The sequence below is a fragment of the Mastomys coucha genome, unplaced genomic scaffold, assembly GCF_008632895.1.
Source record: "Mastomys coucha isolate ucsf_1 unplaced genomic scaffold, UCSF_Mcou_1 pScaffold22, whole genome shotgun sequence".
Taxonomy (NCBI): domain Eukaryota; kingdom Metazoa; phylum Chordata; class Mammalia; order Rodentia; family Muridae; genus Mastomys; species Mastomys coucha.
The window spans coordinates 96952163-96979446 of NW_022196905.1; the positions used below are offsets into that span (position 1 = coordinate 96952163).

At 38.9% G+C, this 27284-nt stretch overlaps 1 protein-coding gene across 4 annotated transcripts in view; it reads left to right on the forward strand.

The window, feature by feature from the left end:
* Positions 1-27084, forward strand: part of LOC116067999 (THO complex subunit 2) — a 33585-nt gene extending 6501 nt beyond the window's left edge. For 2 of the 4 annotated variants that reach the window (XM_031337051.1, XM_031337053.1), the window contains exons 2-8: positions 1892-7189; positions 8493-8659; positions 11860-12013; positions 19554-19708; positions 20881-20949; positions 21556-21652; positions 24444-27084. In XM_031337051.1, the coding sequence (XP_031192911.1) occupies positions 2083-6852 (4770 nt within the window). In that variant the 5' untranslated portion in view covers positions 1892-2082 and the 3' untranslated portion in view covers positions 6853-7189; positions 8493-8659; positions 11860-12013; ... (2 more) ...; positions 21556-21652; positions 24444-27084. The remainder of the gene's footprint in view (positions 1-1891; positions 7190-8492; positions 8660-11859; positions 12014-19553; positions 19709-20880; positions 20950-21555; positions 21653-24443) is intronic. The other 2 variants (XM_031337052.1, XM_031337054.1) reach the window with 2 other exon arrangements.
* Positions 27085-27284: the final 200 nt, after the last annotated feature.

A 27284-nucleotide genomic window follows, 5' to 3' on the forward strand; every position in this document is an offset into this window, starting at 1 on the left:
GAACCTGGCTCAGGGCAGGGTCTGGGTTCACATAGGGTGAATTTAGGTCTTTTATTTTATTTATTTATTTATTTATTTATTTATTTATTCATTTTTATTTTATTTATTTATTTTTTTGAGACAGGGTTTCTCTGTGTAGCCCTGATTATCCTGGAACTCACTCTGTAGATCAGGCTGGCCTTGAACTCAGAAATCTGCCTGCCTCTGCCTCCCAAGTGCTGGGATTAAAAGCATGCACCACCACTGCCCAGTTGATTTAGGTCTTTTAAATAACAAAGCCATAGGCTTCTCTGATTGTGCAGCAAAGGGTGCTGCAACCAAACAGAGCTATCTCTTCCCTCTGAAAGCCATGAAAGGTCCAACAGACCTTGAGAATTTCAGCAACAGAAACAGTCTAAAACATGAAAGGAAAAGGAAACATTTTAAAATCACTGCTTAAAGTGCATATATTTGTGTATTTGTGTCTACCATATTTAGAAGTAAAAATATTTTAAAAATAATTTTTAGCAATAAACTCAAAGGAAACCCTATTATGATTAGTAATAGTTGTCCATTATAGTTTCACATTAATTGAGGTAATCTTAATCATTGTCAGATCTTACTCCTTCAACTCTTCACTCTTCTACTGATTCTATGTCAGGAATTCTCAACCTCCCTAATGCTGCAACCCTTTAACACAGTTTCTCATGTTGTGGTGACCCCAGTCATGAAGTTATTTCATTGCTCCTTCATAACTGTAGTTTTGCTACTGTTACGGATTGTAATGATATATAGGGTATCTGATGTGCAACCTTCAAAGGTGAGGTCATGACTCACAGCTTGAGAACTGCTGCTCTAGATCCACACAAGGCTTCTGCAGAGGGTATAGTATCTGTGTCTATTCCTCCATGAGAGCTAGATGGGCAAGATACCTGGGGCTATTATGAAGTCTTCTAGAGGGACAAATAAACTGTAGGTAATATTTATGGTTTCTATCTTGCAAGTGGAAATAGTGTCTCTTGGATAAATTCTAATTATTTCTATTTCCATATCAGGAAATTCTATCAAGTAGATAATTGTTCTGTTTTCTAAGAGGAAATTGAAACTCACTTAGGTTCATATAAGCAGTAGGTATGTGGCCATATGTCAAACCTGTATCTTCTTGTTATCTTCCTGCTTCCTCCTCGGTTCATTCAGTATGAACTCAGTGTGTATGGCTTGGGTTAGAGATTCCCACACAGGATTTGATTGACAGATGGCAAGTGGGTATTTGTCAGTCAGCTTTCTCTAGAAAGGAGAAAGATAATGAACCAGTGTAGTAACTAAAGTGATGTAGTAGAGTTGAGTGTACCAATAGGCAGAGAGTCATCTGGGAAAGTTAACACTTCCAGGCTTAAGGGGGACCCAAGAAGAATGGAATGGTTTAGCTATAGGAAAAAGGATTTTCCAGTAGCCATGGCCACAGAAATCAGAGTATCTCAGGTGATAGTCAGGAAGGTGTCTTTCTTTCTTGGGGAAAGAACAGAACCAAGAAGAATGGAGAATTCACCTGGGGAACTGAGATGCATCGCTTAGTGTTTGTAGGGGGAGTAAGCAGGACGAGGAGATGGCAGGGCTACTGTGGAATTATGAAGACAGCCGCCCCAGCAGCCACAGGGTCACTGAACAGCAAGTCAGAGTCAGCTGTCTCATATATGCTGATATGAAGACTTGAGATTTGTTTGTTTATAAGCCAAAGAGATAGTGATACCTAGAAATACGGTAGGGAAAGAAGGTAAGACTAAGAATGTGAGAAGATCTGCATGGATACATGCCCCTCACCACCAGCAGCTCCCTGGAAGAGGCATTTGGCTTAGGGAACTCATGAGCTTGCTGGCTTCTGAAATCTTACTTGGTTCTCTCTTTGTTGCAGTGACCTACAACACTGAGCATCCGACATTCCCTGCTTCCAGATCCTGAACCAGAAAATCAACACTAAACCCTTTTCTTCAGAACGTCCCAGTGTTTGCTGTGGGCGAGTCTTTCCTTGGACTTCCTGGAAGCACGAGTGTTAGTGCACAAGTGCAGGCTGCACACCCAGTCTCTGTCACTAGGGAAGAGAAGATGGCGATGGCCTCAACAGCTGTAGTGGTTCCTGCAGAGTGGATCAAGACCTGGGAGAAATCTGGGAGAGGCGAGTTTTTGCGTTTATGCCGGATTCTCAGTGAAAGTAAAAGCCGAGACACTTTGGCTTGTAGAGATTTCCAACAAGCACTCTATGAGTTGTCATACCATGTCATTAAAGGAACTTTAAAGCCTGAACAGGCCTCAAATGTTCTTAATGACATCTGTGAATTTCGAGAAGATATTCCATTTATTCTTGCTGATATATTCTGCATATTAGATATTGAGACGAATTGTCTAGAAGAAAAATGCAAAAGAGATCATTTTACACAACTGATATTAGCATGTTTATATTTAGTTTCAGACACAGTTCTAAAGGAACGCTTGGATCCAGAAACATTGGAATCATTAGGCCTTATCAAACAGTCACAGCAGTTCAATCAAAAATCAGTTAAGATCAAAACAAAACTCTTCTATAAACAGCAGAAGTTCAATTTGTTAAGAGAAGAAAATGAAGGTTATGCCAAGCTGATTGTTGAATTAGGGCAAGATTTATCTGGAAATATCACTAGTGATTTAATCTTAGAAATTCTCAAATCTTTAATTGGATGCTTTAATCTAGATCCCAATAGAGTTTTGGATATCATTTTAGAAGTGTTTGAATGCAGGCCAGAACACCATGATTTCTTTATAGCTTTATTAGAAGCTTATATGAGTATGTGTGAACCACAGACACTATGTCATATTCTTGGGTTCAAATTTAAGTTTTACCAGGAGCCAAATGGTGAGACTCCATCATCTTTGTATAGAGCTGCAGCAGTGCTCCTGCAGTTTAATCTTATTGATTTGGATGATCTCTATCTGCACCTTCTTCCAGCTGATAGCTGCATTATGAATGAATACAAACGAGAAATTGTGGAAGCTAAGCAAATTGTTAAAAAACTTACAATGGTTGTATTGCCTTCTGAAAAAAGTGATGAGCGAGAGAAAGAAAAGAAAAAAGATGATAAGGTAGAGAAAGCACCTGACAACCAAAAACTTGGTTTGTTGGAAGCCTTGTTAATTATCGGTGATTGGCAACATGCACAAAGTATTATGGACCGGATGCCTCCATACTATGCAACATCACATAAAGTAATAGCTCTTGGTATTTGCAACCTTATACATGTAACTATCGAACCTATTTACCGAAGAGTTGGTGTTCCTAAAGGTGCTAAAGGCTCACCTGTCAATGCTTTACAAAATAAGAAGGCACCAAAGCAAGTAGAGAGCTTTGAAGACTTAAGGAGAGATGTATTCAGTATGTTCTCTTACCTCGGTCCTCATCTTTCTCATGATCCCATCTTATTTGCAAAGGTTGTTCGCATAGGCAAGTCATTTATGAAGGAATTTCAGTCTGATGGGAAACAAGAGAATAAAGAGAAAATGGAAAGTATCCTTAGTTGTTTGCTCAGCGTTACTGACCAGGTACTGCTTCCTTCTCTCTCTTTAATGGATTGCAATGCGTGCATGTCTGAGGAACTATGGGGAATGTTTAAAACATTTCCTTATCAGCATAGATACCGCTTATATGGACAGTGGAAGAATGACACTTACAACAGCCATCCACTTTTAGTGAAAGTTAAAGCTCATACAATAGACAGAGCCAAATACATCATGAAGCGTCTAACCAAGGAAAATGTGAAGCCTTCAGGAAGACAGATTGGGAAATTGAGCCACAGTAATCCAACCATTTTGTTTGATTATATCTTGTCACAAATACAGAAGTATGATAACTTAATAACCCCTGTGGTAGATTCATTGAAATACCTCACTGCGTTGAATTACGATGTTTTAGCCTACTGTATCATTGAAGCACTAGCTAATCCAGAAAAAGAAAGGATGAAACATGATGATACAACCATCTCCAACTGGCTTCAGAGTCTGGCTGGTTTCTGTGGTGCAGTTTTTCGTAAATACCCAATTGATCTTGCTGGTCTTCTTCAGTATGTAGCCAATCAGTTAAAGGCAGGCAAAAGTTTTGACCTGCTTATATTGAAAGAAGTGGTACAAAAAATGGCAGGAATAGAAGTTACAGAGGAAATGACAATGGAGCAGCTTGAGGCTATGACAGGCGGGGAGCAACTGAAAGCTGAAGGTGGATATTTTGGCCAGATTAGAAACACCAAAAAGTCCTCTCAGAGATTAAAGGATGCACTACTGGACCATGATCTTGCCCTTCCTCTTTGTTTGCTCATGGCACAGCAGAGGAATGGGGTGATCTTTCAGGAAGGTGGAGAGAAACATTTGAAACTTGTAGGGAAGCTATATGACCAGTGTCATGATACCTTGGTACAGTTTGGTGGGTTTTTAGCATCAAATCTAAGCACAGATGATTACATAAAGAGAGTACCTTCAATTGATGTGCTTTGTAATGAATTTCATACACCCCACGATGCAGCATTCTTTCTGTCACGGCCAATGTATGCACACCATATTTCATCAAAGTATGATGAACTAAAGAAATCAGAAAAGGGTGGTAAGCAGCAGCAGAAAGTCCATAAGTACATCACGTCATGTGAGATGGTGATGGCGCCTGTCCACGACGCGGTGGTCTCCTTACACGTCTCCAAAGTCTGGGAGGATATCAGCCCGCAGTTCTATACCACATTCTGGTCTCTGACCATGTATGATCTTGCAGTTCCACATACCAGCTATGAACGGGAAGTCAATAAACTGAAGGTCCAGATGAAAGCAGTTGATGACAATCAGGAAATGCCTCTAAATAAAAAGAAAAAGGAGAAAGAGCGCTGCACTGCCCTGCAGGACAAGCTTCTTGAAGAAGAAAAGAAACAGATGGAGCATGTTCAGCGAGTTCTACACAGACTGAAATTAGAAAAGGACAACTGGCTCTTAGCAAAATCTACTAAAAATGAGACCATCACAAAATTTCTCCAGTTGTGCATATTTCCCCGATGTATTTTTTCAGCAATTGATTCTGTTTACTGTGCTCATTTTGTTGAGTTAGTCCATCAACAGAAGACTCCAAATTTCTCCACGCTTCTTTGCTATGACCGAGTTTTCTCAGACATAATTTACATGGTTGCTAGCTTTACTGAAAATGAAGCTAGTCGATATGGGAGATTTCTTTGCTGCATGTTAGAGACTGTGACCAGGTGGCACAGCGACAGATCCACCTATGAGAAGGAATGTGGGAACTATCCAGGATTCCTTACCATACTACGAGCAACTGGATTTGATGGTGGGAATAAAGCTGATCAGTTAGATTATGAGAATTTTCGACATGTTGTACATAAATGGCATTACAAATTAACCAAGGCATCAGTGCATTGCCTCGAAACAGGTGAATATACTCATATTAGAAATATCTTGATTGTACTAACAAAAATACTACCATGGTACCCCAAGGTTTTAAATCTGGGTCAGGCTTTGGAAAGAAGAGTGCATAAAATCTGCCAAGAAGAAAAAGAAAAGAAACCAGATCTATATGCATTAGCAATGGTCTACTCTGGGCAGCTGAAAAGTAGAAAGTCATACATGATACCTGAAAATGAATTTCATCACAAAGACCCTCTTCCGAGAAATGCTGCCACCAGTGTACAACCAAATGGGCCTTGCAGTGGGCTGCTTTCATCCATAGGAAGTGCATCTAAATTAGATGAGAACAGTGCTGAGGAGGCCGACAAGTCACGAGAAAGAGCTCAGTGTGCCGTGAAAGCTGTTAGTAAACCTTCCAGTGTCCCACCAAAAGGGAATGTTAGCAGTGGAAACAATGGCTCTAACACCAAAGCTATTAAGGAAAATGACAAAGAAAAGGGCAAAGAGAAAGAAAAAGAGAAAAAAGAAAAGACTCCAGCTGTTACTCCAGAGGCCAGGGTACTTGGTAAAGACAGTAAAGAAAAACCCAAGGAAGAACAGCCAAATAAAGATGAAAAAATAAGAGAGGCCAAAGAAAGAATGCCTAAATCTGATAAAGACAAGGAAAAATTAAAGAAGGAAGAAAAAGCCAAAGATGAGAAATTCAGGATCATTGTCCCCAATGTAGAATCAAAATCCACTCAAGAAAGGGAAAAGGAGAAAGAGCCCTCAAGAGAAAGAGACTTAGCAAAGGAAATGAAGTCAAAAGAGAATGTTAAAGGGGGAGAAAGAGCACCAGGTTCTGGGTCCTTGAAATCACCTGTTTCCCGAACAGATACCACAGAACCCGAGAGAGAAAAACGTCGCAAAGTTGATTCCCATCCTTCTCCATCACACTCTTCCACAATAAAGGACAGTCTTGTCAGACTCAAGGAGTCTTCAGCAAAGCTCTATATCAACCATATTCCACCACCATTGTGCAAGAGTAAAGAGAGAGACGCGGACAAGAAAGATTTGGACAAGTCAAGAGAAAGGTCCAGAGAAAGAGAGAAAAAAGAGGAAAAGGACCGGAAAGAGCGGAAAAGAGATTATTCAAACAGTGACCGAGAGGCGCCCCTGGACTTAGTCAAGAGGCGGAAAGATGAAAGTGGAATATTGGGGGTTTCAAAACACAAAAGCGAAAGTCCCTGTGAGTCTCTTTATCCAAATGAGAAAGACAAGGAAAAAATTAAGTCAAAATCCTCAGGCAAAGAAAAAGGTGATTTGTTTAAATCTGAAAAGATAGATAAAATATCCAGTGGGAAAAAGGAGTCTGGACATGATAAGGAAAAGATAGAGAAGAAAGAGAAATGGGACAGTTCTGGAGATAAGGAAGAGAAGAAACATCATAAGTCCTCAGACAAGCACAGATAATGAAGACTCAGCCAAAGGTGTGGGCAGGCCTCTGAGCTGAAGGTCTCCCAGCTAAGGATGCCAGAGCTCTCTGTCACTCTTTAAACACTATCTCCCTTAATCCAGAGCTTCTGGTGCTGTCCATCTTATGAGAATCCTTCAAATCAGAAGATGAATATGCATCGCCATCCTCTTGAGACATTCAAAGTCACAGGCTTTCAGAACATTATTTTCACCTCTGGGCAGTTCCTTGCAGCAAGATCCCTGTGCGTACAATTTTTTCTTGAAATAATACCACCTAGAAACAGCATCTATGAAATTATCACCAACTGAGTCTTGGATCACCTTTCTTAGAAAGGTAAGTTAATCTTTTCTAGCACCTTGGTGTAGAGAAGGCTGCATTTGTGTGTAAAATATAACTGACAACATTGATATGATTAACCTGACAATTTTATCTCCTTGCAAAAATTTTAATTTCAGTTTGTGAGAACGGTCGTATATCTATAAACCACAACAGCATTATCTTCCTTTTCATATGCCATCTCAGTTTCCCAGGTCTGTCAGATGTCTCAGTGTGCTAAGGTAATTGCCACCAAGCCCAGACACCTGAGTTGGAACCCTGGTGCCTCCATGCTGGAGGCAGAGAACTCAGACGCCCACAGATTTCTCTCTGACCTTCATATACCCTAAATTAATAAATGTAATTAAAATGGTTTAATTTTCCTTGCCCAGAAATTCTCCTCAGGTGGTGTCTTCATCTTAGAAAACATATTTCTTACTTTCCTAACCACAGTCTCATGGACACTGTGATCTTTATTGGAACATTACTTTTTTAATTTAATAGTTGAGATTACCTAACCCTTGTAAAGTACACAGTTGAGTGATCTTTAGCATATTAGTCACATTGTGAGTCACCACTAACTGTAGTCTCAGATTTCTCTCATCTGCAGAAGCAACTTTTAAATCTGCTCCTCCCTTTTCTACTGGAAACAACTGATATTTTCTCCTAATGTGTTTGCTGATTTTCGACATAGCTTAAACAGGATTGTAGAGTATTGTAGGTTTTGTGTATGAGTTCTTTCATACCTCCATGTTTAGTGTGTACTAATAATTCATTCCTTTTATGGCTGTATATTTTGTTTATCCATTAGCATAGTAATTTTCAAATATTAAAATTGAAAGTTAAACACTAGTTTATCCACAATTAAAGTAGATGACACCAAGATTATTCATATAGTATTAGCAAAATGCTGTGTAGATTAGAACATAAATTAATCAAGTTTTTGTTTAAGTGTGATGTTTTTCTAAAGGCCATTTTAGCTTTGAATTTAAGAAATACATGAATGTGCTATGTTCATCAATAAGTATTCATTTGAAATTTGAATGAGAACATTAGACAAATAGAAATTGTGTGTCGTGTGCTTATGATCATATTTTGAATTTATCTCATGATCATTTGAGAAAAACAACATAAAGGAAAGGAAAAGAATATAAATGAGTCAATGTGACTTAAAATAATTTTTGTAACACAGCAAATACTATATTTTAATGTCACTTAAAATTTTATCTTTATAGGGGACTTTTCTTCAACAGAGAACTTACAGAAGGTATTTGAAAGTGACTTTGAAAGAAATTTATGTATCATTTGTGTGTTTTTTTAGGGTCTGCTGTACATTTACCAATATAGAAGTAGGCTATGGTGAGTTGAAGTTACTGTTCTACCTTAAAGGAGTGGTTCAGTACCAGCTATAGAAAATCCTGCAGGTGCCTTGCAGCAAATTGGGGCTTTCATACATTACTTATTTAATCTCCATAGCAATGTTACAAGGTAAGTACCAATATTGTTTTATAAATGATGCATATTAGATAGAGTATGTTTTATTGTCACATAGCTAAGGAATGAGAGAAAGGATTTTCTAAGTTTGTGGCAATCATTCTTCCTTATTCTAGCTTATTGTTTATTTATTCTATTTAATAATTCAGCAAATATTGAGTGAGACTATCCTAGGATATGTAAGACATAGAAAGACAAATTGTTCTGTGTTGTTTCATTTAGTAAGATGATAGCATGTAACCTTAGCTCCCAAAACAGTGCCTGGCAGATCTTTCAAAATCTGCTGTTGTAAATTCAACTAAATCCTTTCCCTAGTCATTAAAGAACCTACATAGTTTACCAGATTCAATGCATATACATTTATTTTAAAAAAATACTCTTGAGAGGATTGATATCTTTATTTATATTTACTAGCTTTTATCTGTTCTGAATAACTTGGACTTGAAGTCTGCTTTGCCAGATAACTAGTTTAGTTACTTGAGGTGCTTAGAATTATGGGTTTTCATCTAATAGAAAAATCTATAGAGAAAGGTAAAGAGACCACAGGATGTTATCACATCCCCACAGCTCTTCCTCTGAATGCTACATAAAATGTGTGATCAAGTCTTATACTTTAGTCCTTTGGGGAGATCACTGATCTCCCAACTGCAACATTCCACCTCTGAACCTCAGTATTCTCATGTCTATCTTATAATGCAAAATGCTTTAAGATATCTCCCAAATGTGCCCTAAATTTTGCCAGTTCAATTATTGTTTTAATAATAAGCAAACAAACAAACAAAGTGTATTACTATGGTGGTAGGCTTTGAGGTCTCCTATGCCCAAACTTTTCCCAGTTCTGGTGGCCTTTGGATCAAGATATAATACTCTTTCTTGGCTCCTCCAGCACCAAATCTGCCTGCACAATGCCATGCTTCCCATCATGCTGATAATGAACTGAACTTCTGAAACCATAAGCAAGCCCCAGTTAAATGTTTTCCTTTATAAGAGTTTCCTTGATCGTGATGTGTCTTCACAGCAGTGGAAGACATAACTAAGACAGAAGTTGGGACTGAGGTCTTGCTGGAATAGACCAAACCATGCTTTTGTTTGGAGGAATGTGGATGTGGGGACTTCAGATTTGGAAAGCAATGACTTTAAGTGGGGCTTAATAGGCCATTCTAAGTAGGAATATGGAAGACACTAGTGCTGAGGGGGATTTGAACTCTTGGGATTTCAGAGGAGAGGAATTGTAGTTTGTTGCCTGGAGGTCACTCTTATAGTGTTTTGGTGAGGAATATGGATGCTTTTTGCCCTTTTCTGGGGAGTCTGACAGAGGCTAAGGTGAAGAGATTCAGGTAAGTTATATTGAGGAAGGTCTCAAAAAAGCGCAGCATAGACTGTGTCCTCTGGGTATTTTTTGATCAAGCGTAGCAAGCTTAGAATGAAAAAATACAAAATGTAGGGTTCAAGGATTAAAGGGGCACCAGGGAGTGGAATGGAGCTAAATCCTGTTTTAAATGGGAGTGGTGAGGTAAGGGCAAGGTCCCACCCAGCTAAACTTATGCATTAGTTTATTAGTACTAGGGATAGTTACATTATGTTAGGATTTATTATGTTATAACTTGTTTTTATTTGGAGATGGAAATATGATTGTATATCAGATTGACAAGGGGTGGGTTGTCATAGCTATTCTCAGTTGTCAACTTGAGTATGTCTGGAATGAACAATAATCCAGAACTTATAAAGATCTTATGAAAGCAGTTTGAGAAAAGTATAGGTCCAAGTGTGGTGGTACATGCCTTTGGTTCCAGCGCTCAAGAGACAGACGCATGCAGATCTCTGAGTTCAAGGCCAGTCTGCAGAGCAAGTTTTTGGACAGCCAAGCTTAGGCAATGGAGGAAACCATTGAAAACTTAATTGTAGAGGGTGATGCAACCAAAGCTAACTGAACTCTGTACACTGAGCCTTCACTTGTTGTCCATACATGGCTGAATTTGTTCCTTTCCTCAGAGCTCTAGCCACATCTCTCAGTTTAATCTACCTTTAATTCATGCCATGTATCTATCCCATGGGCCTGGGTCCAGTCCATATCGCAGCCAGGATCTTGGGCCTTTGATCTCACGGTGGTCCACTGCTTACCCAGTTGGGTGTGGAGGATATTGGGACTTAAGGTAAAAAGATACAGAGACTGCTGATCCTCCTGCTCTAGCCATCAAGTTGGATGAGGAAAGAGCCCTTTGGAGGGAGGTCCCCACTTGTGCACAAGCTACAGGGTGCAGAAAACCCCTTCTCTGTGTCCATTCCTGCACAGATCACACTTCTCATAAACTTTTTTTGATGGCAGATTCTATGTCTGGCACTGGCCAGGGTTTCTTTCTCTTGTTAAGACCTATGGAGGAAGACTCTTCTTCCCTGCCTACCCTGTCACAGTGACAAAATCGGGTGTCTTTGTTTCTCTTCTACAGATACAATGTGCAGCTCTGTGCATCCCACTGAGACTGTCTGGTCTTGCCCTTTTCTCTTTCTCTTTACACTACTCTCTTGTCCCTGTGCCATCTGCCCTTTTTCAGCTTGTCTCCTGGGGATGCAGGACTGTGCTGGGTACCTCTCATCTTTTACCTTCCCTCTATTATGTGTCTGCTAGAGTTACTTAAATGTGAGGTGCTGAGGATGCTTTGGTCTGGTATAAAGCCTATACTTCTCTAGTTTAGATTAATGATACTAAGTTTATATTTGTACATGGACATTTCTGCAGAGGCCTTGTCCATTTTGATTCCCATGCTTTAAACACCTTGTGTGGTATTTATAAAGGTACTTATTCTTAGAATTATTGAAGAGAATCTAAAGAAGTTAAGATTACCCAGGCTGTTTCACGGTGGCCCTCCTGATATCTCTTGTTTTACTGCCCTGAGGTGTATCCTTAAAGGCATAGTCCTCTTTTTAATGATGTATGCTGATTTTGTGAGGTTATGTAGATCATTTTATGGAAACTGTGTTATCCAAAAATTTATATTCTCTAAATTACACCAGGGTATACCTTTTTTTTTTTTTTTAACAACCAAATTATTTGTCACCTACCCAGTAGATACCCCATTTAGCTTCATTGACAGAAATTTAGTAAAATTCAGTTTTAGAGGGAAAAGTAGTATGTCTTAAAAGCTGTTTTCCTATGTTATGACAGTGTGGATAGTTTCTGACGATCCATTTTCTAGGGCCTAAAAAGCATAAGTACACCCTTGATCTGTGCTGCCTTTGCTGATAAGCTGCCTCATCTCACCATGTTGATAAGAGGTTTGTACAACTCCTGTGTACCAGGCCCTGTTCAAAGATGATGCTACCTCCTCTCCCTCATAGAATGCCTCCAAGGTAAGTCCCATATTTCATATGGAAACACAAAAACTGAAAAGTGAGGTACCTTTCTCTGTTCTCTGTAATTCTCACTGAAGGCATTGTGTGCTTTAGTCCTTGACTCATACAACCAGGGAAGGCAGCCATGGAAACTTACATCTGATGATACAGGTTTCGTGGGCAGACATCTCTGCTATTGGTTCCTCATACTTTTAGAGACTAAATTAGCATCACTAAATCTTAGGACCCTCATTTCTATTTTTTTTTTAAGGACCTTCATTTCTGAAGGTCAATAACTCTTATGAGAATTCAGTAAGCAATGAAATACCATGTTGTATATATATTTACCCATGTGATAAACTTATATTAAATATTTTACCAAGAAATAAGTGTGTGTGACTGACACAAGTGTTCTGATGATTTCACCTGTTTTGTTGCTGATCTTTTTCTATTTGTGCTCTTAAATTAGTTGAGTCTACACAAGTGAGATTGTATAGAGAGTAGAAAAGAAAATGAGTCACCACTGGAGAATAATAAAGTGGGGCAAGCTCTTACCTGGATTTCTCAGGAACTAGGGACAATGAAACAGCTGACCACCTTCCTGGCTTCAGAAAAATCATGTGGCTGGACCAAGAAACCCAGTCAACATTTTGTGACTTTTTATGGTACAACACCAACGTCAACTTGTTCTTGTGGTCAGGTGTGTACTTCAGGCTTAGGGCCCTTCCTATTTCTAGCTAGTTATCTAGAAATGTCTTATTATGAATATGGGCTAGGGAAAAAATACCCTTCCTGATAAAGGGTACTAAGGATCTGGCTGAAAGCAACATGAGAGTTGAAGCATCAAGATTGATAGGATTCCAAGTACTTGGCAAAAGGATTTTAGATTCCAGAAGAGCATTATGATTCAGAGAGGACTTTAAGTCCTGGAGATGTTGCTCAGTTGGTAGAGTGCTTGCCTAGTATGCACACAGCAGTGGGCTTCATCCCAGCACTATACCTGCAATACTGTCTTTTGGAAAGTGAAGGCAGGACGATGAAAAGCTCAGGAACCCTCAACCCTCAACAATGCAGCACATTTAAGGCTAACTTATTCTATATGAGACACTGTCACAATCAAACATACAAAACAAAATACAAAAAATCTTAGAGGGGAGGTTGGAGAGACAGTTCAGCCTATACTGTATTTCCTGGGTAAGCATGATGACCCAGACTCAAGCCCCAGAACCCACTAAACAGCAGACATTAGAGCACATACTTGTAATCCCAGCACTGGGGAGGCAGAAACGGGAGGAGTCTTGGAGCTTACTGGCCAGCAACCATAGCCTGTTTAGCCAGTTCAAGGTCCTACTGGGAGACTCTGTCTCAGATAGTCAGATGGATAGCTCTAAGAGTAATATCCGACCTAGACCTCTGGTTTCTGCTTGTACACACACACACACACACATAGAAATATTCAAAAGAACCTTAATCCAGTCTTAGTTCACCCCAGTTCTGTAAGCTTTCCAAAAAGCACTATTTGTTTGTTCCTAGCATCTGTCTTTAGCTATTACAGGCTTTTCAGACTACATTTACCATTGTTTCTCCACTTTCTCCCTGACTCCTTCCCCTCAGTTTTCCACTCACAGTAGACATTGATTTATCCTGTAGTTCTCAGAGAAAGATATTGTGCAGGTACTGTTCTTGGCTCTTGGAGCATATCAGTAGAAAAGATACCCTTGCCCACATGCAAGGAAGAGTGAGGTGGAGAGTAGACAGTAAAGAAAATAGACTGTGTAGACTGTGTAGATACACTTATTATCGACTTAGATAATGTTGCTTCTACAAGAGAACAAAACATGGATCAACACCAGGATGATTGATAGTTCACACTGGATAGCACCTTATAATACTTGCCCGGCACTCACATGATTGCTTACACATACATTAACACTTAGTAAGAATATAGTCTGTCTACTTTGTCATTCTTTTTCACATTAAACTCAGCTCTGCTGTAATAGCCAGTTGGAACTAAGATGAATCAAAGTGCATTGTAATTACTGCCACGCTTTTCCTAATGATTCCTGTGAAAACTGGGAATGATAATCAGGTAACTGACAATTAAAAGTCAATAGACTGTCTTAAATATGTCTATCTCTTCCAAGATACTAAGATGAACATTATCAAGGCAGTTCCTCAGTAACTTGACACTGTTTTCTCAGTTTCTGAATGTGGTCTACAGACTAAGAGCCACAGTGTGCCATAGAGAGATGTCTTAAGATGCGTAGGCCACTTCATTCTGAGTTTGCACTGAGATTGTCATAGGGTAATGCTTTCAATACTGCTCTATTTAAAACACACTCCAAACGTTAAGTAGTAAAGAATGAAAGATTTGGCAGTGGAGAGGAATTCTCACTTACCACAGTCCTGTCTTGGAGGCCACTGTTAGAGCTTACTTGGATTCTGGGAGGCCAGCTTCTAGTCTGGCCACTTGCCACAATGGAGGCCATGGTACTGAATACTTGGCTGATAGCTTTAAAAACTGAAATTCTATAGCTGGGTATTTTATCCTGACAATGAGATGGTGCCATTAAGTACATCATTTCATTTTCTCAGAATGGCATGTTGAAAGTGGGAATTTGTGAAGATAGTCCTCCAATTACTGTGAAACACAAAAGGTTATTGAGTGTAAAATGATATCACAGACAATAAGCAGGTACTGAGTAGTTGGGAGTGGCAGAACCCTGGGAGAGAGGATGTTTATCCTGTGGGCCAACTGCACTTCTGATAGGACTTAATACTGAGTGACCTAGTTCATACTTCTGTTGTAATTTTGGCTCAACCCAGATCACAGATTGACAATAGATCGTTGCAATAACTTGAGGTTTATTGATCCACATGTGTGGGGTTGCTCAGCCATGCAAGGTGAAACAACTCTGAACTCAGAAAGCACACATTGATCCATGTATGTGGGGTTGCCCACCCTCACAGGGGGGTCAACCCCGAACTCAGAAAGCACACATCTTTTATACTTTATAGAAGGCAGATTTCTGCAACAGGGCTGGCTGGCTGACTCTGGTTGGTGGCACACAGGACAAAGGATCTCATCAGGCATTGGTTGGCTTGCTCAGGGAACTATTCTTGGCTTAGTCAGTCAACTTCCCTATCCAGCTCTGCACCTGGCCTTGAAAAGTCCCTGGGAAGGGGCTGAGTAACTAGGTGGTAGGGGGATTGTCATCAGCAAGGTCAGGATGACAAATTATGTGGTCTTTTTCGAAATTCACCACAGGAGGGGTTGGGGGGGTCTTCCGAGAATTGCTAATCTTGTTTTCGTGGACCTTAACGTCATTGTGACCACCAGTTATTTTGTTTTGGTTTTACTTAGCTTAGTCAGAATGGCCTGGTCATTCTGTCTCCACCAGAACTTTGTTTTTACAGAATGTCCTTGCCTATCTCTGGAACACACTTCTCAGTGTCTGAAGCTGCTGCTTGCTACTGTAAAACTTTGTTTCCACACTGCTTGCTGCTTCCCAGAAAGCATGGTTCCCTTATTTTACTGTGAAACTTTATTTCTACATTCCCAGAACTCTGTTTTTCACTTTATTACTTCACTTCATACATTTCAAAAGAAAAAAAAATGAGGAATGGGAGTTGGCAAAGGGACATGAACATGAAACTGGAAAAGAAACTTAGCTGGAGTGGGGACCGTTAAGGTAGGTTGAGGGTTTAGGGTAGCAGATGAGAGATGAGAGGGAGGAGGATCTTCTAAGACGAAGCTGGTACAAAATGCCACACTGACAGCCTAATACCTCATATGCTGGCTCATGAGTCCAGTCGCATATCTGAGTCCAGGGCTTACATTTGTCATGTCAGAGTAGAATGTCATCCAGCTCTTAGAAAGGCTTATCTGTTGATTAAACTTTCATATTAAAAATTAGACAGTAATCAAAGGATAAATTAAATAAATACATATGCATATATGTACCCACGCACATTAGTTTTTCAAGACAGGGTTTCTCTGTGTGGCCCTGGCTGTCCTGGAACTTGCTCTGTAGACATGTCTAGCCTTGAATTTAGAGATCCACTTGCCACTGCCTTTCAGGTGCTGGGATTTAAGGCGTACACACATTTATATGTGTGCATATATCTTGCAATAGATACATATTCTAAGAAGGAAGTAATACTAAGAAGGTGGAAGACCCTGGGAAGTTTTAATGTCTTAACTTCGTAGCTCATGTTTCTACATGGAGCTAGTGATGGTGACCCAAATGATTTTTCACTGGGTTGTTGTAACTTTTGATAGCAGTGGTTTTGTTGTTGTTGTTGGTGGTGGTGGTGGTTTGTTTGTTTGTTTAACCCTGTAGTAGAAGGGCAGAGTAGATGGACTGGCTCTCCTCTTCAGTTTATGCATTGCTGTTGTGTTACTGTAATGGAGATTGTTAGTTGGATTGCCAGGAATATGACATAAGGTCATCTGCAACAGCACAGGTTTTGATTTTTTTCCTGACAGCCTGTGAAATTTTCTTCTGTTTCTTTATTCACTTTGTAGTGGAAGATGTACTGAAAATTTGCATCCTCAAACAATTCAGAAACTACACTATCAGGAGTGTAATTGCCTGGATATTATCTTCATGATAGGCTGGAGAACAATACTAAATTTTATACTGTATTATAAAAGGTGTTAATTACAGTCTCTGATATATTGTTGTGAGTGTCCAAAAGTTTAGTACTTCAACTTCTGTGATGATCACTTTCATTTTTATAAGAAACCTTCCTGAGAGTAACATGCAGTGTTTACAGTATGCTCTCATTTAACCATACTGATCCTGAGAGTAATTTAGGAGATCATAGTTGTCTTAACTAATGAGACAAAAGTAGTATTTGTGGTAATGATTTTCTTTAACTGATAATAAAAATTAATTTTGAATGAAAATGTATAAAGTTAGGGCAAGAGGAAAGAGCATGAAATATTTTGACTGATAGGAAGCATAGTATAGAATTTCCTCTGATAGTCCACAGGGAACAGAAATTGTATGTTCATCAAAGATTTTTGTCTTAAGAGCAAGAAAGCGTAAGATAGAATAGAGTCCGAGAACATCATCTTCCAGGTGCTTGTCTCCAGCTTCTAACCCCTGCTAACTTCATGTTCCTCATCAACTAAGCCACTTAATAAACTAAGCACCATCCTGTCTCACTTGCTTCCATAGAGCTCATGTAAAAACTAATTTTCATAAACTTTTACTTTGTTAATTTCAGACCTTTTCTTATGCATTTGAATGTATAAGTGTGGTGGATTGTTACCTGCTTAAATCTTAGGCTGGTGTATCTTGCTATACATTACTCTGTATCCATGGTTTCTGTTTTCCTAAAAAAAAAAAAAAGGATCCATTGAATTTATAAAAGGATCTACATTGCTCGGTTGGCACTCTTCTTCCTCTGCCTGCTCTCCTTTCTCTTCCACTTGACAGTTACTCTGCTTTACCCACTTCCCAAAATTCATTGTAAATAGATTGAAAATAATTTTCCTTTAAAATTTGTTGAAATAGAAAATAAGAGGCTGGCAAGAGTGCATCTTTCTGCTAAGCCTCCCAGCCTGAGTTCATTTCTGAGAACTGCATGACAGGCTGTCCTCTCACTTCTTCCTGTCTGCCATAGCCTACATACAGCCTGTCCATACCCGGAGATAAATAAACAAACAAATTGTATGTTTTAAGGGAAACATGACTTATATGTGAGTGAACATCGAAATCATGAAAGAGAACTTGATGGATGTGTCTTGTGTTGTATCAGCAGTAGCAACAATAATCATAATCATAATGGCTTACTCTTTAGAAGCTAGTGTATATTATGGTATACATATAACTGTCTCATATATTTGGTAAAGAAAGGGAGGGAAGAACAGATGTGTGGAAGTCAGAAAATAAAGAAAAAAAAAAAACAAAAAAAAAATTTTTTAAACAAAACCAGAAATCAAGATGATGCTTAGCAAATAGAAAGGGCTGGAAAGACAGCTCATTGATTACCTGGCACTTTCAGAGGATCCAGGTTTAATTCTTAGTGCCCATGTGTCTATTCACAACCATCCACAACTCCAGTACTAAGGGATATGATAACTCCTGCTGACCTCTGGCACATGTTGCACTCAGACATACATGCAGACAAAACACTCATGCACAAAATCAAGTTAAATTTTAGAAGGAAAGGAAATAGGTACAAATTGATCTGAGTGAGGGTGACTTTAGACATAGCAAGCTTTCTCATTTGAACTTGAGTTTATTACAGAATCACCTCTCAGGCCTGAACATGTGAATGCAGGCACACAGGCATGCACATCCTCTGGTACACATCCCCTGAACGTGTGAATGCAGGCACACACGCATGCACATCCTCTGGTACACATCCCCTGAACGTGTGAATGCAGGCACACACGCATGCACATCCTCTGGTACACATCCAGCAGATTTCTTTTCCTGACTTCTTAGTACTTCCCTTTTAGTTGCTAACTTCATGAATGCTGTTGATAAGTATCATGGTCAACTGTAGAATTCATACATTGGTGGAGAAAAATAAATCATATTAAAATAAATTTATATTGTTATAAAGTTTGTTTTGTTTTCTACTCACAATACTAACCATATAATAGCAAATGATACCAAACATTGAGTATAGAGGAATTTTTTTTTTTCAGAAGAAATGAAATTATTCCCCATCTTTGAGCATCTGGCATACTGGTAGTATACTTGTATAGTATAGGTTCTGTCACTGTATTTTTTTCCCTTCTGGATTAAGGTGACATATTTCATATGATCCACACATTATTACTTTTCATTTTTCAAGTCACTCATCCTGTGACCATACAATGCTGCTCCATATTTATATCCAGTATGCTTTGACTATGAGTGAAGTCATTTCTGCTATTTGGATTCTTGTTGAATCTAACCCTGGATGTTTTGTTTAACACATGTAGTAAAAGGCCATCTTAGCATGTTCTCTAGTCATGGAGTCCTAGGATAACACTGAGGTCCACCAGAGTTTCACTTGATGCAAGTAAGAAAAAAGAAGTTATAGAAAGATGATGTGAAGTCAGGAAGGAGCAGATACTTTACCTAAGATGTCGGGCAGTCCCTTTTCTCTGAGAGAGGCTGGAGGGAAACTCTCACAAGCCAGGTTCTGAGGAGCACTCCTTGCACTGTGTGAAAGAGCGAGCAGATACTGATGGTTGAGTAAGGGGAAACAAGCATATATACATCATCTGCTTATATAGCAAATATGTATAACAAAACAGCACTGCCCATGTAAGCCCTTCAATGACAGCAAGTGCATTCATACATTGTTCAACAGTCACCACTATGCATTAGCATGCTGCTCATCATCCTAACATGAAACCATACTTTGCCTGTGAATTAGAGTAAATCTAAATGTGTCATCTAAAGTCATACATTTGGCTTTTTGCAATATGTATATGTCACTTAACATTATGGCACATCCATTCCTGTTATGGTAGAATTATATCTGAGTGTATGTTTAGAGCACATTGTATTATGTATTCACATGGTAATACTGTCCTTATCTTTTGCAGCTCTTCAAATTCATGAATTTTAACAAGTCCATGAGCCAGCTCTCAACCATGTCATGATGTGCCAAAAAACTTGTTTAGCTTTGCCATTATGTTCTTCACTGTTTCCTTGGCATATGCCCAGTTGGCATTCGGTTGGATGACTTCCAGGAATACATGTAAGTATTTTCAAATCATAAAGAAAAAATTAATGCTACTGCTTTCTTAATAATGTTTGTTATTTGACCACTTTGTATTAAAAATAAGAGTGAATGACCTATTTCACAAACCCACCAAAGAAATTAAGAAAATCTGAATTACTGATGCTTGCGAAAGTACTAGTCATGAACTAGGCACTGTGGAGTGAGCTTATAACACCAGTACACTGAAGTGGAGACAGAGGGATAGGAGTTTGAAGTCCTCTTCTTCTTCATAGCAGGCTCAGCTCTCAGTAGTGTGAGGTAGTAAAGCAGCTATAAGGACATCAGTACTGTTGAAATGACCAACATCTTCAGAGCATTGAGTGCAGCTGAAAACATTTATTTTGATTAGTTACTTTTATTTTATTTTATTTATTGGGAGGGTGTGTGTGTACAAACACATGTGCAAGAAAAAGGTCAGAAAAAACACTTGCAGAGTTAGTTCTTTCCTTGTACCATGTGTGTTCTGGTTCCGAGCTGGAGGATTGGCAGTGAGCAGGCACCTGCACTCCCTGGGCTGTCCTGCGCTGCTCGTGTAAGCTTTGCCAAACTCAGTTGCTGAGTGCGTGGCCCTGTTTATCCTGTCATAACAAAAGGCCAATACAATAGTTCCTATCTTTATTCCTGTTGACTGCTGTTTCCATAGTTTCAGCTTCAAATAATGTAATGAGTAAAAGAAAGTTATACTTTTTAAAGATGGAGTGGTACAGGAAGTTTTTAGTTTTTCCAGTGGTTGCTAACGTATAGAAAACAGCAGTAGTAGTTGCTAGATGTTCTGTTAACAGAGCATTCAGCATGTAAGAAAGATTGTTACAGCTTGGCATTAATAGACGTTGGTGAGAGAGGGACAGAATCCTTAATTACTGGTATTAGATAGAAGCTAGGAATGAAAGTGAGTTTGTTAAGATACAGCTTTGACAACACCTAGTCTTTTGGGCCTCACTTTGAATAAATATGAGAATATTAAATGTTTAAATGCAAAATTCTGGCCATCCTTCAGAAATGTTTCATTTTTAAGAGATTTTTTTAACTTCAAACCTAAGGAGACCTTGTGAAGATTTATTTACTGTTTTATGGTCTAGATATTTGATTCTTAGATCTGATCTATGTATAATCCACTTAAATAACATTTTGCATGTTAATTATGCCAGATGAGAATAGCATGCAATGTGGAAACATTTTGTTATCCAGAAGGCACTGACTGACACAGACAGCCCAAGGTCAGTGATTTCCTTCTTTTGCTTCTTTTGTACAATGGTGAGGTCATCCTTAAGAATTGCTACCTTGGATGCTGGAGAGGTGGCTCAGCTGTTAAGAACACTGACTGCTCTTCCAGAGGCCCTGAGTTCAATTCCCAGCAACCACATGGTGGCTCACAATCATAAGTAATGGGATCCAATGGCCTCTTCTGATGTGTCTGAAGACCGCAACAGTGTACTCATACATAAAATAAGTAAATAATTTTTTAAAAATTAAAAAAAAAAAGAATTGCTACCTTGTCACTCAGTGCACATGGGTTTTGTGTTGTGTTTTTGTTTTGGTTTGTCTTTGGGGAACTGAGCTTTACCATGGTCAAGGAAGTTAATCAGGTTTTAGAACTACATTATTTTCTGACTCTGATTCTCTGTTCTTTTGATTATGTACACTTCTGTTTACAAGGATGTTACAGACCCCAGTCCTCTTAGAGAAAAACTTTTGTTTGGAGTTGGCTGTGAGGAGAAAACTGGCCTCCATTCGTCAGCTTCTCCTTTGCTCCTGTGTGCTGATGTCTGTTTGCTTTAGGCAATGAATAATAATGAGCTGATCTGTATTGTCTTAACTTCTAGGAGGGACTGAAACAGTAGTCGCACAGTATGACCAGGAATGAAATCAGGAATTGAACATGATTGTCAGCACATGATAGCTGCCTCAGGGAGAGTGGAGGTGAGTCTAGTGCAGAGGACCTGATTGCATTCCATACCACTGCCGGTCCAGCACTCTCCTCTCTCAGCGCCCCTGAGGCAGCTGGCTGGCTTCTGCATGCAGGGTTTATGTTGTCGGTACTTCAGTTCCAATAAGGCTTTCTGTTGTTTGACTGTTTATATGTGAAAGTTAAAGATAATAACTTCTAACTAGTACCCTGATTACTCAAGAGAGATAAAGAGCATGATTTATACAAAAATATAAAAATCTCAACTTAACAGTGCAATGAAAGTAAAAAGTTATGATGAGGCTAAAGAATACATTTTGGAAACACAAATATGTTTGTAATTAATGGGCTATAATCCAGCCTGGCCCTAACAATTTTTAAATGTTTAGTTTTATTATTTTTCATTGTGTGTACATCTCTGAGTCTGGAAGAACAAGCAAGTGCTTTTAACTGCTGAGCTCTGGTCCCAGAAATTTTAATAATGAGTAATGATTTGTAGCCTAATTAGATGTCCCTGTGAGTGAGGAAGGAGTGTGGGGAGAGAGGGGAAGTTACCTGTCTGCTCACTCACTGTTCTTTGCATTACTAACATTGTTTCATTGACTCTTTGTAACTTGGTTGTTGATTTTGTCTGTAGCTGTTTCATTGACTTCAGCCCTGAGTTTAGTCCTTGCTGTCTACGCTTTTGGGATACTATTTCTTAGCTATTACAGAGGTTTCAGATGTGGTGCTATTACCAATACGTAATCTCTCCAACTTTTTGATGTAGGCACTTAATGTTATGAACTTGCCCCTTATAACTACCTTCATTGTATCCTATAGGTTTCTGTATGTTGTGTTTTCATTTTTAACCTTTTGACACATTTTTCATTTCAGTGGTGAGTAGTTGTTCAGTTTCCATGAGTTTGTAAACTCTTTTGTTTCATGTTGACAATATCCAGCTTTAGTCTGTGGTGGTCACTTAGGAATCAGTTTTCTTCTTTCTGTTGAGACTTGCTCTGTGTCCAAGTATGTGGTCAGTTTTGGAGAAAGTTCCATTTGCTACTAAGAAGGTATATTCACTTGTGCTTAGGTGAAATATTCTGTAAACATCTGCTAGGCCCAGCAACAAAATGAAAGCCAGGCATTGTCAGGCATTATAGGCAGAGGACTAGAGTGGCAGATCTTAGGGCTCACTGGCAGCCCTGCCAAACACAAAGCTCTAGGTGTAGAGTCACCTCAGGTAGGGGTGGGAAGACACTCCTTACTGGTCTTTGGCTTCCACATGCATGTGCACAGGCAGTCTGTCATGTCTATCAAATATTTACACCCATATAAATTATTAAAAAATAATTAAAAAATAAAATCCATTTGAATAGTTGTTGTTCATTCAGTGGGAAGACTGCAGGCCTCAGTCGCTATCCAAGATGTCTTTACATTTTCAAGACATTTATGTAATGTTTTTACACAAGTAATGGGGTAAGAAAATGCAATTGCCATACTGCTTTGTTCACTTGAAATACATTCTGAACATAATTCTGTTTTCTTAAATATTTGTTTACTATATAGTTTCTGGTGTCACCTTAGAATGGAAATAAATAACATATGTAAAGAATATATTGATATGTATTTTTTTTAAAAAATGCCAGTTTTTAAAACTTAGCACTCCAAATGAATGTCTTTTTTTTTTAAGATTATTTTATTTATTTTATGTGTATATGTACACTGTAGCTGTACAGATAGATGGCCATGAGCCATCATGTGTGTGGCTGCTGGGAATTGAACTCAGGACCTCTGCCGGCCTACTTGCTCCAGCGTACGTCACTGTAGTTGTCTTCAGACACACCAGAACAGGGCATCGGATCTCATTACGAGTGATTGGGAGCCACAGGCTGGGGCAAGTTGCCTGATGGACTTTGCTTTTTGGCTTCAGGCTAACAGATTTGTCAGCCCAGGATGTGTTTTTTTGTGCTTAATAGTTCACCATAAGAGTAGCACCAAAGTGCATTTGGGTCGGAACACCCAGCATAGTCGCCAGCAGGCTGGATGGAGACTCTGCGTTGGCTTGGATCTGTGTCCTGGCAGTCTTCTGTGGTGCACACCTCACAGCACAGCACAAGCGCAGTGGCATGTTTGGAGCATCTTTGTCTTGGGGCTTTTATCTGTTAATCTTACAGGTGCTTTGTGTGTAGATGAGGGTTTCCAGTTCTGTTTTTATGGGATTCTTGTATGTATGAATATGTCTGTGTGTTCGTGTGCATATATGTTTTTTGTGCTTTTTCTTTTGCTCTTTGTCTTCTTTTTGTTTGCTTTTTTTCTATTCTAGTTTGTTTGTTTTTGTTTTAATATTCTTTTGGTAGCTGTTTGTAAGGAGAGACAGAAAGGGAAGATGAGAGGGAAGGAGAAATAGTAATCAGAATATATTATATGGAAAAATATTTTCGGTAAAAGAAAAGTGGTTAAAAATATAAATGTTTTTCAGTTATAATGTTTTCATTCATTTGCATTGATTCAATTTTATAATATCTGAAACAAATTTTTAATTCTATGATACATCACAATAATCATGTTCTGTAACTCTTAGAATTGCTTTTCTTTCTCTGTGACTACAAAAGAAATAATAATGTGCAGGCATGGCTCTTTATGCTGTCCCTGGAGAGTTCAGTTAAGTGAGCGGTGACTATAGTGATTATCAATTGCTGCTTCTCTCCAGCCTTTCCTAACTTTAAGCATTATTTGGTCCCAAATTACTTAAGGCAACTTCTATATAGGAGAGTATGCGTTGCCTGGCTACTAACACACTCTTATTTTTCTTTTTTTAAATAGTGACAGACAAGTAGTGACTGTGAGATGCACAGGGAAGATGGAGCAGCTGATGCAGTGCATGAACGGGTCGAGTGCTGGGACTGATGATGTTGTGTCCCAGACAGGCCAGCATCTCAGCGTGACCCTGAGATTCAGCAGACAGCTTTGCCCAGATGTCCTTTCCAGTCTACAGTGGACCTGAAAGTTGGAGGCAGAAATGGGGGTGCCAGAATCTACTTGTGGTAATCCATGTGTGGTACTGTGTGGTCCTGAGTAGATTTGCCATAAAAAGTACATTATTTATATCTGGTTTATCATATGATGCTGGTCTTTATAACTAATTATTAATCTTCTACACTTGGTTTTATTTTCCATAAACTTTACCCATGGATGAAAGATTTTTTTTTTAAACTTTTCCTCACATGACAGATCTAGACTTTGAAATATTGAACTAAGGAAAAAAAAACTGGAAAGTCTGTTGAGAAGTACGCCCAATTGCTGCCCTGCCTAACTCTTCATGTGACAATGAAGTAGCTTTCTAAAGCTTGGAACTGTCAACAAACTTCTGAGTACACTTCCAGCCACAAGTCAGTACTGACAGTTTTAACCAGTGTGTGGAGGAGGAGGACATTGCTTTCCGCACTGATGCAGCTCTGTGGTTGTTCATCTCAGGTATCCTCTACTGGTAAACTTTAACCACACTGACCAACCATAGCACAGCTATGTCCTCATTTGCTGGAGTTTGTATGAATAGTTAAGATGTTAATTCTACACTTTTTTGCCTTCTTTCTCATAGCTGATGTCTATGCAGCTAGCCGTGTTACTTGGTCTTTTTATTGTTTTAGCTCTGTTAAATGACCCCCAGATTTCCAGATAGTACCTCTGCAACAGGAGAACTGTGTGGTTCCTTAACTGACACTAAGTTTGACTTTCAACAGTTTGTTCAGTGTGAATATTTGTATCTCTTTTTCATGCTTCCACTTACTTGGAACTCAGTTTAATATTAAAAACTGTCTAGTAGAACCAACTTATTAAATGTTACTTTTTTGTGCAGTGAAATGTTGGATTAAGCAAATGTTTAAGAAAAATACTTTGTTTTGAAATTTATTATGACTTACAGAGCAAAAATCATTTCATACTATTTCAGAGATAAAGTCTCAACTCTTCTTAGCCCAGTGTGTCAGTAGAATTTATAATACAAATAAAGTTTGCTTAATTAAAAGATTTTTTTCTGAAAGTCCATCTATTAGAAAGCACCAGGAAGAAGTTGCATTAGTAGCTGCTGTTTTCATTAGAAGAGCTTTTCACTAAACTTCTGTGTAAAATCTATTCTTAATAAGAGATTTTTGTTTTCCAACATACTCTGTAGTAGGATCTTTTGCAATCTAAATGTATAAGAAAGATACAATTGAGAGCTGGTGATTCAGAGCTGGTGGTGGACGTACAACCACTACAGAAACCCTGTCTTTAGTGCTGTCTTATATTCTCATGTTAATTAATTACTAGATTTTGTCAGTCACGACTCCAGTGAAAACTGGAGCAATAGGTCTGAGTCAGTTGATGAATCAGTCATACTGATTTTTAACAGGTTTTTCATATGATTTCGTCTCCATCTTTTAAGTATACTGACCAGGTTCTTTCTTCTAGGTGGTAAAGTTTGTGTTCCAGGTCTATTGAGTTTACGTATTTATCATGTATGCACTATTGTTAGGTGAAAGCAAGCTTCAACTTGACGTCCAGCCATTACTCAGTATCCATGTATACTGACCATGTGCCCCATATCCATTACAGCCCCTAGAAAGTGTTTTCGATACATATTAGATACTGTGTTTTAATATATGCACAAGATTATACAAAATTCTTTCCTTTTACCCATGAGTTCCATCTGTTTGGATTTTTGTTTGTTTTGTTGCTTTTATTTTTTTGTTTGTTTGGGTTTTTTTTTTCTTGAGTCGAAGAATAAAGTTTAATCCTTTTCCTGATACCTGGCCCTTTGTTGGCATAATTGGGATATAAATTGTTCAAATCTTCACAATTAAGAGTTTCAGAAATGTGTGATATTGACCACTTGACTTAATAAAGACTAGATACATAAACAGAAAAAATGTCTATTTCCTCACCAAAAACAATTGAATATTTTTTCTTTTTAGTAGCAAATATTAGATTGAATAATTTCTATATGTTGTGGGGGAGCACATAATAAGACAATGCTTATTACAGCAAGTACCCATTTCAGGTAACCAACTAGGCATTGTCATTACAATAGGGCTGTAATGCACAGAAACTCATTCTTCAGATTCCTTAGAGCTGTAGCGTGAGACAGTTGAAGGGCCCATAGTTCTTTTGGGAGGTGTACAGAGGGAGGTGTAGATAGTAGTGAGGCTGAGGAAACCTGGAAATGGAAGGTGTGCAGAGGGTGTGCTGTCAAGCTGGCTTACACTGCAGGCTACTAGAGCTGTATTTCCTTTGTGCTATTCTGGAAAACACCAGAACACATAATTCAGGCATACCTCATGTAAGGAAGTGGGGTACAGAACTAGTCTTGAGGAGTGGTAGCTATCCTGTACAGTGAACAGCAGCTCTTGGCAACTTGTGGACATGATGGCACATGCCTGCAGTCTCAGCACCTGAGAGGTAGAGTCAGGAAGACCAGGAATTTGGGGGTAACCTGGGCTACATGAGACTGGGTCAAAAAAAATAGAGAAGAGCAGTAGATGAAGATTGGTAGACACTGACTATCATTATAATATCCACATTGTCCCGTAGGTGTAGACTGCACAGTCCAGCCTTTTAGTATAGTCAGATGGTGTTCTGTGCACTTGACTTCACAGTCCAGCCTTTTACTATAGTCAGATGGTGTTC